General features: G+C 45.0%; 1 protein-coding gene across 8 annotated transcripts in view; it reads right to left on the reverse strand.

Moving 5' to 3' along the window:
- The window catches only part of gab1 (GRB2-associated binding protein 1), a 280,867-nt gene that overhangs the window by 96,739 nt on the left and 166,320 nt on the right, over window positions 1–17,808 (reverse strand). For 6 of the 8 annotated variants that reach the window (XM_068043038.1, XM_068043011.1, XM_068043017.1 and 3 more), the window contains one exon: window positions 14,384–14,678. The exons of 1 other annotated variant lie outside the window; for it this stretch is intronic. In XM_068043038.1, the coding sequence (XP_067899139.1) occupies window positions 14,384–14,678 (295 nt within the window). Of the gene's footprint in view, window positions 1–14,383; window positions 14,679–17,562; window positions 17,630–17,808 lie in introns of those variants that run through there. One more of the 8 variants, XM_068043022.1, reaches the window with a different exon arrangement.

Consider the following 17,808-nt stretch of genomic DNA (forward strand, 5'->3'; position numbering starts at 1 on the left):
GAACTTAGGACATAGGAGCAGGAGTAGGCCGATCAGCCCTTCGAGCTTGCTCTGCCATTCGATAAGATCATGGTTAATCTGGTTGTGGTCTCAACTACACTTTCCTGTCTGTCCCCTATAACCCTCGACTTTCTTGTCTATTAAAAATCTAACTCAGCCTTGAATAAATTCAATGTCCCAGACTCCACTGCTTTCTGGGGAAGCGAATTCCACGACTAACGTCCCTTTGAGAAAAAACAAAATTCTCATCGTCTTAAAAGGGAGAACTCTTATTCTCAAACTGTGTCTCCTAGTTCTAGTCTCCCCCACAAAAGGAAGCATCCTCCCGGTATCCACTTCTGTTCTCGCCCATTCCCCTCCCTCCTAGAACTGCGATAGGGTTCCCCTTGTCCTTACTTTCCATCCCACCAGCCTCCAGGACAAAAATTCTAAAATAGAGGTGCTGCTTAGCCAGGAGCCAATGTCGATCAGCTAGAACAGGGGTGATGGGTGAACTCACTTGGTGCAAGCAAGGACACGGGCAGCAGAGTTTTGGAATGATCTCAAGTTTAGGGAGGCCAGAATATGGAAGACCAAACAGGAGTGCATTGGAATAGCCAAGTCTAGAAGTGACAAATGCATGGATAACAGTTGAGGGTTTCAGCAGCAGATGAGCTAAGGCAGAGACTGAGTCGGTGATCCTATGGCGGTGGAAATAGGCGGTCTTACGATAGCTCATCTCAGGGTCAAATATGACACCAAGGTTGCACAGTCCAGTTTAGCCTCCTACAATTGCCAAGGAGAGGGACAGAGTTGGCGCTAGGTAACGGAGGTTATGGCGAGGACCAAAAATGATGGTTTCGGTCTTCTCAATATTAATGGGTTGGAGGAAATTTCTGCTTATCGAAGGACAGCATGTAGATGAGAAATAGTCGGGGGACAAGGTTGGATTTCTTAGGACATGCCAGAGGTAATGGTGCTGGAGTGGGAGGAGAAGCCATTGCCGGCGATTTTCTGGCTATGACTGGATAGATATGAATGGAACCATGTGACAGCCTGGTCCCACCCAGCTGGACAACGTTAGAGAGGTGTTGAAGGAGAAGAAAATGGAGGGATGATTCACCTTCTTCACAGTCACAAAGGATGTCATTTGTGATTTTGTTAAGAGCCATTTCAGTATTGTGACCGGAGCACAAACCTGATTGGAGGGATTCAAACATGGAGTTCCAGGAAAGATGAGCATGGATTTGGGAGGTTACAGACTTTAGGAGAGGAAAGGGAGGGGTCAAGGGTTGCTTTTTGTGGAAAGGGGTGATGACACCAGATTTGAAGTAAATAGAGGCAGTACCAATGCTCCTTCTGATTTTTTTTTTTTTGCACGGGGCCTGTTCATTTCAATGCGTGGTACCCTTAACATTTTTTGTGCAGCTGCATTGCACATCATCGTAAGCAGGACAAATCATGAGTAGCTGGTGTGGTACCTACCAGTTTGCTGGTCATCCACACACCTTAAAGGGAACATTGGACAGTACCTGATATCTGCTAACAATATCACCTAACATGGGAGCCAAGAAGGAAAGTTGGGTGGTCAGCAGTTTAGTATGAATGGGGTCAAGGAAGCAGGAAATGGGTCTCACGGACTCGTTGAACTGGGACAGGGCATGTGGGCAGATAGGAGAGAAACAAAAGAAAGATTCGAATTAAGAGCTATGGCCAGGGTATCCTTAGTGGTAGTTTGGTCTGGCAGGCTCTGGGAAGGGAGGGAAGTGGCAGAGTCATCTGTTTAGATGGTCTCAATCTTAGTAACAAAGAAGTCCATGAGCTCCCTGCACTTCTTGTTGAAGATGAGAGTGGAGGAAACAGGGCGGAAGGGTTTAAGAAGATGTTTTGCAGTAAGGAAAAGAAGCCAGCAGGTATCTTTTAATTCCTGGAATCGAGAGCAGCTCTGGAAGACGACAGCATATCCTGATAGTGCCTTATGTGACCCACCAGATCTGGCAGCGAACGGCTAAGCAAATGCTTGCCATGTCCATTCAAGTCTGCATCCCTTTGAGTTAACGGAGCAGAAATGACAGCTTTACCAGGACGAATGGCTAGGGTGAGAGAGATTAATGGCTTTAATGGAGGACTAGGGCATCAAAGGTGGAGGGGAGGCTGTGGTGGAGGTGAGGGTATGGTTGAGCAGATCGGTAGCTGCAGAAATGTCGTGGTGAATGGAAGGCAAAGGTTAGACAGTTGAGATTTTGCATGGCAACAGCACCACCACCTGCAAGTTCCCCTCCAAGTCACACACCACTCTGACTTGGAACTATATCACCGTTCCTTCACTGTCATTGGGTCAAAATCCTGGAACTCCCTTCCTAACAGCACTGTGGGTGTACGTACCCCACATGGACTGCAGCGGTTCAAAAAGGCAGTTCACCACCACCTCTCAGGGCAATTAGGGTTGGGCAATAAATGCTGGCCTTGTCAGCAACATCCACATCCAACGAATGAATTTAAAAAAAGAAATTGCAGTTCTAAGTGAAATGGGAGTTTTTTTTTCAGGGGTGGACACAGAAGGAAGTAGGGTTAGGAGGGGGAAATGGGATAAGGTGGTGAGCAATACAAGGAAGTGATCAGAGACAACCTTATCTTTGACACGTTGGGAGTAGCTGTTATATCCCAGAAAACCAAGTGGTGAAGGATAGAACTTGAACCAATCTTTACACACTTTTATAAGCATTTATTTGCACCTATTTAAGGTGATTGGAGGTGGGGGGGTGGGGGGGGGGGAGGAGAGGGAGGAAGCAATGGCATCATGAGATAAAACATTTTTTATGAAGCAAGTGGTTAGGATCTGGAATGCACTATCTGAGAATATGGTGGAGGCAGATTAAATGGAGACCTTCAAAAGAGAATTGGATATTTGTATGAAGAGAAAAAATTTGCAGGGCTATGGGGAAAAGGCTGAGAGTGGGACTAGTTGAGCTGCTCTTGCAGAGAGCCAGCAAGGACACAACAGGCTAAATGGCCTCCTTCTGTGCTGTTAACCATTCTATGATTCTGTGAGATACACATTACAAACACGCACCCCCTAATTCAACCAGAGTTCCAGTCTGTTCATATTTATACCTAACTACGTGCCCCTTCTGAAAGGGACACCACTAATATACTGTAAGGAGCACAAGTGAATCCCCAGTTAATGCTCATCACCTGCATATAATAAAATGCAATTAATATATTAACAACAAAAGGGGTGGCTGTGAATATGGTTTGGGGAGCTTATAAAGACGGAGAGATTAAGGAGGGCAGTGAACTCAGAGGAGAGTGTGCAAAATGAATTGAGATGGAGGTTGAAAAGTCAGTGCATAAGCTGAGACAGGAAAACTGTGAAAACATCTTGGTGAAAGCATTTTTTATTATACTTATGTGGAAGTTAGAGAACGAGGACCTTTAAATGAGACGAACAGCACAATAGAAAAGCACAAATGCTCAAAGGAAGAGATAACGACACAGGGAGAAGGGGACAGACCATAGTGCGATTTGGTGATAAGAGCCACACCGCCACAGCAATGGTCTGGGCGGGGCAAGTTGTTGAAGGTACAATTTATAATTATATAATGAAATACAAAGTTTGCAAATTCATATTGACTCCTTCTGATATATTGCAAACTGGGAAAGAAAGGGATTAATTATTCTGTTTTAGCAGAAATTGATGATTCTACACAAATGCACACAGGCAACATTCCCAAATATAGTCACATCAGAGAATCTAACTACCTTTCCTTGACATTCATTAACATTGCTCCACCAACATCCTGGGTTCACCACTGATCAGAAACAACTGGACCAGCCACATAGGTACTGTGGCAACAAGAGCAGGTCAGAAGCTGGGTATTCAGCAGCAAGTAATTCACCTCCTGACTCCCCTAAACCTGTCCACCATCTACAAAGTACAAGCCAGGAGCGTGATGGAATACTCTCCACTTGCCCAGATGACTGCAGCTCCAACAATATTCAAGAAGCTCGACATCCAGGACAAAGCTGCTGACTTGATCAGCACACCCATCCATCACCTTAAACATTCACTCCCTACACCACCAGTGCACCATGGCAGCAGTGCGCATCATCTACAAGTTGCACTGCAGTAACTCACCAAGACTTCTTCAACAGCACCTTCCAAACCTGCGACCTCTACCACCTAGAACAAGAAGGGCAGCAGACGAATGGGAACACCAGCACCAGCAAGTCACACACCATCCTGACTTGGAAATACATCACCATTCCTTCATCGTCACTAGGTCAAAATCCTGGAACTTCCTACCTAATATGCACTAAGGATATAACTGCACTGCATGGTTCAAGGCAGCGGGTCACCATGACCTTCAAAAAGGCAATTAGGATGGGTAATAAATGCGGGCCTTGCCAGCGACGCTTGCATCCAATGAGCAAAGAAAAAGCATCAGCAGCACTTTTGATACTTCCAAATATAGTGAGTCTGCATTGGGAAGTCAATTCATTAGTGAGTCCCTGCAACTAGAAATCTTGAGTTAACGTAGAGTACAGTGGAATTTTGTTGTGCAACGTGATGACCAATCCCAGACAGACATTCACATTGTTGCACCCCTGCACATCCTGCGTAACAATTAGGAACTATCTCCTTAGACAAATTTCCCCTCCTTAACCTATTTACTGAGCAACTGCAGGTTGGGTAAATGCCAAATAAAAGCACAGAATTACAAGTGGTGTACTTGCACACTAAAATGAATCCATTTTCGCCATCTATACACCACAGCCTCAGAGTCCCATACAGTTACACTTAGGTTGAACACTAACCTTTACTGGACTAGATTTGTTGCCAGTGGAGAATGAATAGGTGGAATTCTAGTCCAGTGTGCACTTCCTTCCAGATTACAATTTTGATGTCTTGCTGCTATAGAGATTACTTAAAAAGGAGTAAAAATGAAATTATGTGAGCAGTCTACCTGACTTTTCTGATCTATTGAAGTCATGCCTTTCCGTTGCCCTCGCCTCCCTTGCACCCCCACCCCCCACCAGCCCAACATCTGAAATTCACCCAGGATAATCATTCAGCCTACCTTCTTGCTGAGCCTTTCAGTGCCATTTCCACTTTATGCACTATTTATGAGTGTGTGAGGGCATCAGATGAGAATTTATTTTTTATTATTCATTCATGGGATGTGGGCGTCGCTGGCTAGGCCAGCATTTATTGCCCATCCCGATTTGCCCTTGAGAAAGTGGTGGTGAGCTGCCTTCTTAAACCGCTGCAGTCCATGTGGGGTAGGTACACCAACAATGCTTCAGGAAGGGAATTCCAGGATTTTGACCCAGCGACAATGAAGGAACGGCGATATAGTTCCAAGTCAGGATGGTGTGTGATTTGGAGGGGAACTTGCAGGTGGTGGTGTTCCCATGCATTTGCTGCCCTCGTCCTTCTAGTTGGTAGAGGTCGCGGGTTTGGAAGGTGCTGTCTAAGGAGCCTTGGTGCGTTGCTGCAGTGCATCTTGTAGATGGCACACACTGCTGCCATGTGTGCGGTGGTGGAGGGACTCAATGTTTGTGGATGGGGTGCCAATCAAGCGGGCTGCTATGTCCTGGATGATGTCGAGCTTCTTGAGTGTTGTTGGAGCTGCACCCATCCAGGCAAGTGGAGCGTATTCCATCACACCCCTGACTTGTGCCTTGTAGATGATGGACAGGCTTTGGGGAGTCAGGAGGTGAGTTACTCGCCGCATGATTCCTAGCCTCTGACCTGCTCTTGCAGCCATGGTATTTATATGGCTACTCCAGTTCAGATTCTGGTCAATGGTAGCCCCTAGGATGTTAATAGTGGGGGATTCAGCGATGGTAATGCCATTGAATGTCAAGGGGAGATGGTTAGATTCTCTCTTGTTGGAGATGGTCATTGCCTGGCACTTGCATGGCGCGAATGTTACTTGCCACTTATCAGCCCAAGCATGGATATTGTCCAAGTCTTGCTGCATTTCTACATGGACTGCTTCAGTATTTGAGGAGTTGCGAATGGGGCTGAGCATTGTGCAATCATCAGCAAACATCCCCACTTCTGACCTTATGATTGAAGGAAGGTCATTGATGAAGCAGCTGAAGATGGTTGGGGCCTAGGACACTATCCTGAGGAACTCCTGCAGTGATGTCCTGGAGCTCAATGATTGACCTCCAACAACCACAACCATCTTCCTTTGTGCTAGGTATGACTCCAGCCAGCGGAGAGTTTTCCCCGATTCCCATTGACTTCTGTTTTGCTAGGGCTCCTCGACGGCATCCTCGGTCAAATGTTGCCTTGATGTCAAGGGCAGTCACTCTCACATCACCTCGAGTTCAGCTCTTTAGTCCATGTTTGAACCAAGGCTGTAATGAGGTCAGGAGCTGAGTGGCCCCGGCAGAACCCAAACCGAGCGTCACTCAGCAGGTTATTGTTAAGCAAGTGCCGCTTGATGGCACTGTTGATGATACCTTCCATCACTTTACTGATGATTGAGAGCAGGCTGATGGGGCGGTAATTGGCCAGGTTGGACTGGACCTGCTTTTTGTGTACAGGACATGCCTGGGCAATTTTCTACATTGCATGGTAGATGCCAATGTTGTAGCTGTACTGGAACAGCTTGGCTAGGGGTGCAGCAAGTTCTGGAGCACAGGTCTTCATTACTATTGCCGGAATATGGTCAGGGCCCATAGCCTTTGTAGTATCCAGTGTCTTCAGTCGTTTCTTGATATCACGCGGAGTGAATCAAATTGGCTGAAGTCTGATATCTGTGATGCTGGGGACTTCAGGAGGAGGCAGAGATGGATCATCAACTCGGCACTTCTGGCTGAAGATTGTTGCAAATGCTTCAGCCTTATCTTAAGCACTGACGTGCTGGGATCCCTCATCATTGAGGATGGGGATATTTGTGGAGCCACCTCCTCCAGTTAATTGTTTAATTGTCCACCACATTCACAGCTGGATGTGGCAGGACTGCAGAGCTTAGATCTGACCCGTTGATTATGGGATCGCTGAGCTCTGTCTATTGCATGCTGCTTACACAGTTTGACACGCAGATAGTCCTGTGTTGTAGCTTCACCAGGTTGACACCTCATTTTCAGGTATGTCTGGTGCTGCTCCTGGAATGCCCTCCTGCACTCTTCATTGAACCAGGGTTGGTCTCATGGCTTGATGGTAATGGTAGAGTGGGGGATATGCCGGGCCATGAGGTTACAGATTGTGGTTGGGTACAAATCTGCCACTGCTGATGGCCCACAGCGCCTCATGGATACCCAGTTTTGCATTGCTAGATCTGTTCGAAATCTATCCCATTTAGCACGGTGGTAGTGCCACACAACACGATGGAGAGTATCCTCAATGTGAAGGCGGGACTTCGTCTCCACAAGGACTGTGCGGTGGTCACTCCTACAAATACTGCCATGGACAGATGCAACTGCAGCAGGCAGATTGGTAAGGACGAGGTCAATTATGTTTTTCCCTCTTGTTGGTTCCCTCACAACCTGCCGCATACCCACTCTAGCAGATATTTCCTTTAGGACTCAGCCAGCTCGGTCAGTCGTGGTGTTACCGAGCCACTCTTGGTGATGGACATTGAAATCCACCACCCAGAGCACATTCTGTGCCCTTGCCAACCTTAGTGCTTCGAACTGCTTTGCGTGTGCTGGGACGTGGGAGCAGTCGCACAGGACATGCGCGATGCCAATATCATCACCCTCTGTAAGAATAAGGGTGACCGCGGTGACTGCAACAACTACCGTGGAATCTCCCTGCTCAGCATAGTGGGGAAAGTCTTCGCTCGAGTCGCTTTAAACAGGCTCCAGAAGCTGGCTGAGCGTGTCTACCCTGAGGCACAGTGTGGCCTTCGAGCAGAGAGATCCACCATTGACATGCTGTTCTCCCTTCGCCAGCTACAGGAGAAATGCCGCGAACAACAGATGCCCCTCTACGTTGCTTTCATAGATCTCACCAAAGCCTTTGACCTCGTCAGCAGACGTGGTCTCTTCAGACTACTAGAAAAGATTGGATGCCCACCAAAGATACTATCACCATCTCATTCCATCACAATATGAAAGGCACAATTCAGCATAGCGGCGCCTCATCAGACCCCTTTCCTATCCTGAGTGGCGTGAAACAGGGCCGTGTTCTCGCACCTATACTGTTTGGGATCTTCTTCTCCCTGCTGCTCTCACATGCGTTCAAGTCTTCAGAAGAAGGAATTTTCCTCCACACAAGATCAGATGGCAGGTTGTTCAACCTTGCCCGTCTAAGAGCTAAGACCAAATTACGGAAAGTCCTCATCAGGGAACTCCTCTTTGCTGACGATGCTGCATTAACATCCCACACAGAACAGTGTCTGCAGAGACTCATGGACAGGATTGCGGCTGCCTGCACCGTATTTGGCCTAACCATCAGCCTCAAGAAAACGGACATCATGGGACAGGACGTCAGAAATGCCCCATCCATAAATATTAGCGACCACACTCTGGAAGTGGTTCAGGAGTTCACCTACCTAGGCTCAACTATCACCAGTAACCTGTCTTTCGATGCAGAATTCAACGAGCGCATCGGAAAGGCTTCCTCTGCTATGTCCAGACTGGCCAAGAGAGTGTGGGAAAATGGCGCACTGACACAGAACACAAAAGCGTATCAAGTGTATCAAGCCTGTGTCCTCAGTACCTTGCTCTACGGCAGCGAGGCCTGGACAACATAAGTCAGCCAAGAGCGACACCTCAATTCATTCCATCTTCGCTGCCTCCGGAGAATCCTTGGCATCAGGTGGCAGGACCGTATCTCCAACACAGAAGTCCTCGAGGCGGCCAACATCCCCAGCAAATACACCCTACTAAGCCAGCGGCGCCGGAGATGGCTTGGCCATGTGAGCCGCATGGTAGATGGCAGGATCCCAAGGACATATTGTACAGCGAGCTCGTCACTGGTATCAGAGCCTCCGGTCGTCCTTGTCTCTGAGACAAGACGTCTTTAAAGACGTCTGCAAATGCGACATGAAGTCCTGTAACATTGATCACAAGTCATGGGAGTCGGTTGCCAGTGATCGCCAGAGCTGGCGGGCAACCATAAAGGCGGGGCTAAAGCGTGGCGAGTCGAAGAGACTTAGCAGTTGGCAGGAAAAAAGACAGAAGCGCAAGGGGAGAGCCAACTGTGTAACAGCCCCAACAACCAATTTTATCTGCAGCACCTGTGGAAGAGTCTGTCACTCTAGAATTGGCCTTTATAGTCACTCCAGGCGCTGCTTCACAAACCACTGACCACCTCCAGACGCTTACCCATTGTCTCTCGAGACAAGGAGGCTAAAGAAGAAGGGTTCCCTCACCACCTGCCGCATACCCACTCTAGCAGATATGTCCTTTAGGACTCAGCCAGCTCGGTCAGTCGTGGTATTACCGAGCCACTCTTGGTGATGGACATTGAAATCCACCACCCAGAGTACATTCTGTGCCATTGCCACCCTCAGTGCTTCCTTCAAGTGCTGTTCAACATGGAGGAGTACTGACCCATCAGTTGAGGGAGGGTGGTAGGTGGTAATCAGCAGGAGGTTTCCTTGCCCATGTTTGACCTGATGCCATGAAACTACATGGGGTCCGAAGTCGATGTTAAGGACTCCCAGGGCAACTCCCTCCTGACTGTATACCACTGTGCTGCCACTTCTGCTGGGTCTGTCCTGCCGGTAGGACAGGACATACCCGGGGATCGTAATGGCAGTGTCTGAGACATTGGCTGTCAGGTATGATTCCGTGAGTATGACTATGTCAGGCTGTTGCCTCTGTGGGACAGCTCTCCCAACTTTGGCACTAGCCCCCAGATGTTAGAAAGCAGGACTTTGCAGGATCGACAGGGCTGGGTTTGCCGTTGTCGTTTCCGGTGCCTAGGTCGATGCTGGGTGGTCCGTCCGGTTTCATTCTTTTTTTATTGACTTCGTAGCGGTTAGATACAACTGAGTGGCTTGCTAGGCCATTTGAGTGGGCATGTAATAGTCAACCACATTGCTGTGCGTCTGGAGTCACATGTAAACCAGACCAGGTAAGGACAGCAGATTTCCTTCCCTAAAAGACATTCCCTAAAGGAATCTGGCCACTTGTCACACCAGTTGCTTATAGGGAGGGAGAGATGCACAATCTTTAACTAAGTGGGTCCAAAGGCACAACAATTCTTGCTTCAAAGACGGTTGATAATTTTTACTCCATGCCATTGATAATTGATGTCTCTTCTGAAATATGCCCACCATGCTGCGGTGCAGCCAAAGTTGGGTCTCCAGTGCCTCACCATTTTTTTGTGTACAGTGAATATCAGTATTCCACTATAGGGGGACATCACCACTGAGCCCAAGCCTTTTCTCACCAGACATCCCCACAACTGCATCTCCTACAGGGGTCCAAGGATAGTAATTAATAGCTATCTCCTTGGACAAATTATTTTCTTCCTAGCAACGCAAGACCAAATTCAGCACCCCAACTGAGATCAATGCAGTCCAAGGATTGAATTGTGTCTTTCCCTGGTCTGTCTGCCTCAATACAAGTTCACACATTCTATTTACCCCACTACAGACACTGCACACAAACAGAAATTCCCTCTTGGGGCCAATTATAACTCGTCCAATCTTGGCTGAATTATAGCAAAGCATAACTTTATTTCAGGGAACCGTCACCTTGAGAAAATGACATTTTCCATTTCCCCCATAACAAATATCCTTTCAACCTCCCTAAACTGTGAGCTGCTCTCTGATAGACTTGCACCCATTAGAGTGGGTTCAGACTGTTCATACTCACTTCAGTTAAGACCCTTAGAGGTAGAAATGTAAGATTTTAATCCCAATAGTTGAGCTGGATTGAAACCCAGGTCTTAAATGAAAAGGACAGCATGTTAACACCACTGTTCCTGCAGATAATCTAGGTGTAAAAAGAGATTTCCATGTGTTACCTTGTCACAGAATAAGTGGGCCCAGTGGACTTAGGGATAGAGCTTAAAGTGCTAAATTTGCCTTTTTTTATTCCCTTTACTGACCATTTCTATAATGCAGTTGATGGCTCACCAGGTCACCTTCAAAAATTTGAAACTCCAGAGGCCCTCAACAATACTGGATGCCAGTGATGCCTACACAACTGATGATGGGAAATGCATTGTATTTCCTTCAGTTGCACGGTGCTTCAAAACACCCATTTATATGCTCGCTTATTATGCACTCTTACTCCCCACTTAAGCCACAATGTCCTTGGCTTAATTAGATCCCACCCCTGCCTATCCAGATATTGCTTCTTTTATGGCCAAAGGGTCATGGAATTTTCATAATGAGATATCCTCACAGGGAGATTTGCTAGTGCTGTTGGGGAGGTTTTAAACTAAATTGTCAGGGGGATGGGAACCTGAGAGGGAGCTCAGACTGGAGGGAAGCAAAACTGGTAACTTGTCAAGGGTGTGGAAACCAGGAGCAAGCATCAGTGAGGAATACCAAGGTGCACAGAATACTGGGGGAGATAGATAGCACGAGAGTAGGGGTTATTAAGTTATTAGGTGGGGTCAGAGAAAGGGAGAAAGTAATAAAGTCTGAATCAGGGTTAATGCGCATATATGTGAATGCACGGAGTATAGTTATAAGAATGATGAGGTACAGGCACAGATTGCCATGTGGAAATATAATGTTATGGCTATATCAGAGACCTAGCTCAAAGGGTAGGACAGGGTGTTAAATATTGCTGGATACAAGGTGTTCAGGAAAGATAGGAAAGGGAAAAAAGGGGGAGCGGTGGCAATATTGATTAACGAGAGCATCGCAGTGCTGGAGAAAAAGGATGTCCCAGAGGGGTCGGGGACAGAATCAATTTGGTTAGAGCTAACTAACAAAAAAGGTGCACTTACATTGCTTGGTGTTGTCTATAGGCCACCAGATAGTGAGAACGACGTGGAGGAACAAATTTGCAAGGAAATTACAGAGAGGTTCAAAAATTATAGGGTAGTTATAATGGGGAACTTTAATTATCCAAACGTAGACTGGGATAACGATAGCGTAAAGGGCAGTGAGGCGCAAGAGTTCCTACAGTGTGTTCAGGAAAATTTTCTACAACAGTATGTTGTTAGTCCAACGAGAAAGGAGGCACTGCTAGACCTGGTTCTTGGGAATGAGTTGGGCCAAGTGGATCAATTATCAGTAGGAGAGCATTTAGGGGATAGTGATCATTGTATCATAACGTTAAGCTGACTATGGAAAAGGACAAAGAGCAATCCAGGGTAAGAATAATTAACTGGGGGAAGGCCAACTTCAATGGGGTAAGAATGGAACTGTGGCGAATAAATTGGAGTCAAAGGTTGGCAGGAAAAACGGTAGCTGAACAATGGGCTACCTTCAAAGAAGAGATAGTTCGGGCACAGTCAAGGTATGTTCCCTCGAAGGGCAAAAGTAGGGCAAACAAATCCAAAGCTCCCTGGATGACAAAAGAGGTAGAGATTAAGATAAAGAAGAAAAAGTGTGATTATGACAGATGCCAGGTAGAAAACACTATTCAGAACCAGGCTGAATATAGAAGGTCCAGAGGGGAAGTGAAAAAGCAAATAAGAAGAGCAAAGAGAGAGCAGGAAGAGAGACTGGCAGCTAGCATTCAAGGAAATCCCAAAGTTTTTTTTATAGGCATATAAATAGTAAAAGGGTTGCAAAAGGAGGAGTGGAGCTGATTAGATAACATATAGGGGATTTACACATGGAGGCAAAGGACATAGCTGAGGTATTAAATGAATACTTTGCATCTGTCTTTACCGAAGAAGATGATGCAACCCAGGCAATGGTGAAACAGGAAGTAATTCAGACACTAGAGGGGTTTAAAATAGGTAAAGAAGTAGTATTAGATAAGCTATCTGTACTTAAAGTGGGTAAAACACCAGGACCAGATGAGATGCATCCAAGGATACACAGAGGGAAGTGAGGGTGGAAATCACAGAGGCACTGGCCATAATTTTTCATGTCTTCCTTAGACTCAGCGGTGGTGCCAGAAGATTGGAGACATGGATAAATACGAGTTAATTAGCATGGAATTCGTAAGGGAAAATCATGTTTAACTAACTTGCTGGAGTTTTTTGAGGAGATAACAGAGAGGGTTGATGAGGGCAATGCTGTTGATGTGGTGTACATGAACTTTCAAAAGGCATTTGATACAGTGCCACACAACAGACTTGTGAACAAACTTTGTAGCTCATGGAATAAAAGGGACAGTAGCAACATGGATATGAAATTGGTTAAGTGACAGGAAAAAAAGGGTAGTGGTTACTGGATGTGTTTCAGGCTGGAGGAAGATTTGTAGTGGAGTTCTCCAGGGATCAGTGTTGGGACCCTTGCTTTTCATGATATAGATTAATGACCTAGACCTTGGCATACAGAGCACAATTTCAAAGCTTGAGGTTGATACGAAACTTGGAAGCATTGTGAACTGTGAGGAGGATAGTGTAGAACTTCAAAAGGACATAGACAAGTTGGTGGAATGGGCAGACAGGCGGCAGATGAAGTTCAATGCAGAGAAATGTGAAGTGATTCATTTTGGCTGTAAGAACATAAAATAAAGGGTACAATTCTAAAGGGGGTGCAGGAGCAGAAGGACCTAGGTGTATATGTGCATAAGAGATTGAAGGTAGCAGGGCAGGTTGAGAGCGCTGTTAATAAAGCATCAAGTATCTTAGGCTTTATTAATAGGAGCATAGAGTACAAGAGCAAGGAGATTATGTTGAACTTGATTAAGACACTAGTGCGGCCTCAGCTGGAGTATTGCGTCCCGTTCTGGGTGCCGCACTTTGGGAAAGACGTGAGGGCATTGGAGAGAGTACAAAAAAGATTCACGGGAATGGTTCCAGGGATGAAGAATTTCAGTTATGAAAATAGATTGGAGAAGTTAGCACTGTTTTCCTTGGAGAAGAGAAGACGGAGAGGTGATTTGATAGAGGTATTCAAAATCATGAGGGGTCTGGACAGAGTAGATAGAGAGAAACTGTTCCCACTCGTGAAGGAATCGAGAACGAGAGGGCACAGATTAAAATTATTTGGTAAGAGAAGCAAAAGTGACATGAGGAAAAACTTTATCACGTAGCAAGTGGTTAAGGTCTGGAATGCGCTGCCTGAGAAAGTGGTGGAGGCAGGTTCAATTGAAGCATTCAAAAAGGGAATTAGACTGTTACATGAAAAAGGAAGAATGTGAAGGGTTATGGGGAGAAAGCAGGGGAATGGAATGAAGGGAATTGCTCTTTCAGAGAGCCAGTGCAGACACAATGGGCCAAATGGCCTTCTGCATTGTAACAATTCTGTGATTCTGAGATCTCTCCATTCTAATTATGGACCGAACTACGTAAATATAACTCCAATTTCATGTTGTCAAAAGCAACGCTTAGCAAAGATAAGGTACTTACCCTCATCAGTAGGATTGAACCCACAGATATCACAGATGCATCGAACCCACTTATTCATTTCTTCTTCAGTGTCTGCTACCAGGTAGAAGACACGGTCAATTGTTCTGATATCAAAAATGTAACTGTTCTCTAGATCCTTCTTATTGAAGGTCAGTCCAGCATCCACTTGCTCACAAAGGTTCAAGTCAATGACACGGATCGGTTTTTTTGCATGATCATTTTTGTAGTATTCCAACACATCAGGATCTCCCGTCAGACGGCCACTTCGAAGTACAAACCAACGTTTCTTCCATGCCTAAAAATAAACCAAGAAGAAAACTCCATTGAAGTGTCAGCGCTATTACAATTTTCCAATGTGTTCACTACTGTATAGTGCTTCAATAAGACTGACAGTGTTTAGATTTAAGAGAGTGGAAGGAGGAGACAAGATCACTAACACTGCATCAGTAAATTTATTTTGGTCATTTATTTCTCCTGTATGTAGAAATATTTACAATTGCTTTGTGGTTTTTACAGCTGCAGTAAAAATATAATAGATCCACCCTGAATCAAGGGTTGCGGGGAAATCATTTTGCTTGGATGCCCCTCAAGCTCCATTTGCTCCAAGCTGTCCACCCTCTGCCTGACCCACTTTTCCTGAAACATGTACAACTCAGAACCAACTGAAAGAGTAAAGGGAGACTGAAACAGGTGGAGTTGGAGTGATATTACATTTTCCCCTTTACTCCTTCTCTCCTGAAGAATGGGCACTTGGGCAATATATGGAAGGTCGCCACTGCCCATTGTATCATAGTCCACCACGCTATAAAATGCAAGTGTGGAAACTGAGTTTCAGAGAGCTATTTAATTATGGATACCATTACTGTGATGCTCAACCATAGTGTGACTCAGCACACGTATGTAAATTTCCAACTGGAGATGTCGGTTGGTAATCAGGAGTTGGAATCATGGTCTAATTTCCTCTCCCTAACTAAGGACATTGACATTTATTACTTTAACCCCTTCCTGCATCACTCTAATTTAGACAAGGGGCTAGGGTGTAGGCCGAGGGGACAAAGTACAAGTAGGAGAGTGAGCAAAACAAAAAATTCCATTTAAATTGCACTTTTCACAACCTTAGACAACATTGCAAGTGCTTCACAGCCAATGAATTACTTTTGAACATGTCATCGTTACTGCAGTAGATAAAAGATTAGTTTATCTGTTTTGTGGTGATGGTTGAGAGATAAATGTTGGCCTGCCCTAAATAACACCATGAGATTTTTTACATTCCCCGGAGCAGATAGTTAGACCCTCAGTTTAATGTCTCTTTTGCAAGACAATAACGCTAACAGCACAGCACTTCCATGGCAGTGCATTGAAGCGTCAGCTGTGATTTTGCATTCACGAGTAAGCCTTGAACTCACAACCTTTTGACTCAGAGAAATTAAGCCCCGGGCCTCCCTGGTCTGTGCAGTCCTTCAACGCACTCACTGAGCAGTCACAGAAGTGATTTTCTATTTTGTTTTGCAGGTAGCACAGACAATAGTTCCAATTTTTTTTTTAAATAGAGACACTACTGCATCCCTTGAAAAGATATTTATAAGCAACAATATGGTTTATTATGCTTTGACCTTGGCCCATTTTGTTTGATGAGCCGCAGCGAACACTGTTAACACCACCAATAAGCTGTAAAGTTAGTTATTAAGAGCAGATCTCTCACATCAACATTTTGAACCCTGGATGTCTTTTCCTTCTTGCAATCATTCCATTGAGTTTCAAACATATCATGGTACGCAAACATTTCTAAATTTGTGTCATGAAGAGGAATTTAAAATGACAGCTAGGGAATAATTTGTTAACACATAATTTGCTTAACAAAATGATTATTTTCATCCCTTATTAACAGCTTTAAGAAAATGAAGTTTATTATTAAGCCACAGAGACCAAGAGATTCCAAGTTTGAGTTCCCAAGACAGCAACTGGGTGCCAAATTTTGGCTGAAGCAATCATCAGTTTTTGTATGGGGGTGGGGATGGGGGCAAAGAGCCAGAGGGAAATTAAGCTGGTATTCCTGCTCGTGATTGCTAATCAGCAATTGTTGCTAGGCAATACCTGACTGTGGACATCAAACAAGATCAGGATCAGACTAGGCTGCAATGCCCTCCGCAGTTAAACAGGCCGTCAGCACATGTAAAACCTAACTGGTGAGTGAAAATTGACCACTTGGGCAAAGTTTCAGGGTACTGCCCAAGCCTATGGTATCCTACCCCAGCAAGAATCAATGCCTTCAGAAGGGGCAGTGAAAAATTTGGCTAAAAAAACGGACAGCCCTTGTGGAACTGTTCAATATGAGCCATGATTACATGTTGCAGCAGATGCCAGATGTTGCTAAAGAATTAATTTTGCAAAAAAAGGGGAAACAAAAAGGCATACAGAATAATTTTCTGAATAAAGTACTGTTAGAAACAAGTTAATTTTTATACTAACAGGTTGAAAGTGAATTCCAGCTCAAAAGTCCACAATTCATACACCAAGGGCATCTACTTTTTAGTGCCTTGGTGGAGTTGTATATTATTTTCTCCTGTTTGATTCTTTCAGGAAGGAGAGATGCAGCACCATTGAATACTGCATTGTTTTTTGCAAAGCTGTAGTAACAGTGAGCAGGGAGCAAATCTAGAGTTTTAGTTACTCGGGGCCAAGGCTGTCCAAATTCAAGTATTAGCCATTCCTCTTTGTACTTTGTTTCTATACACCAAAGGTCTTCCATAATTAAAGTAGCTGCATTTCATAACAATTGTCAAACTGTTGTCCAATAGGAACTGCTGACCAGCTACACATGTGGCTAGACTGTTTTAGTCACAAGCTCTAATTTTAGTATAAACTGCTGTAGATACACTCATAGATTACAAGATTACTTCACATACATATTTACTCAATGCCTACCATCATTCGGTAACTAAGCAAGTAAAGCACTCAACGATCAAAACTGATTCACACGCTGCTTTGCATTTCGCTAACAAATGCACAAAAATGTTGAAATACACAACCATGCGCCATGTGAATTTGAATACTGAGATCAAATTTTTTTATTTAGCAATCAGAAATGTATTTCACCACATCTGTAGTAACAATTCGTCATATGCAGATAGTGGCCAATGTATTGACCAAAACAGCTGTAAACCAAAATATACACTCACAACAGACATTCCAGAATCCAATGAAACTTCATTATAGAAGTGAACAATTGCAGTTCAGCAAGGTTTCAAGTTTGATTGCTGGTCTGTCCAGAGTTATCCAACTAGCAACCCTACTGCTGTGCTTAGTTGGGGCAGCAGTAGGGTGTTACAATTCGCCTCAATAGTCCTGAGTTAGGGAGGGTTAAAAATTAGTCAGGTTTCCAATTGCTGATTACTACGGGTGAAGCCTGCTCCAGGTGAGCGGGC

Source organism: Heterodontus francisci, chromosome 1 (genome assembly GCF_036365525.1).
Source record: "Heterodontus francisci isolate sHetFra1 chromosome 1, sHetFra1.hap1, whole genome shotgun sequence".
NCBI lineage: Eukaryota > Metazoa > Chordata > Chondrichthyes > Heterodontiformes > Heterodontidae > Heterodontus > Heterodontus francisci.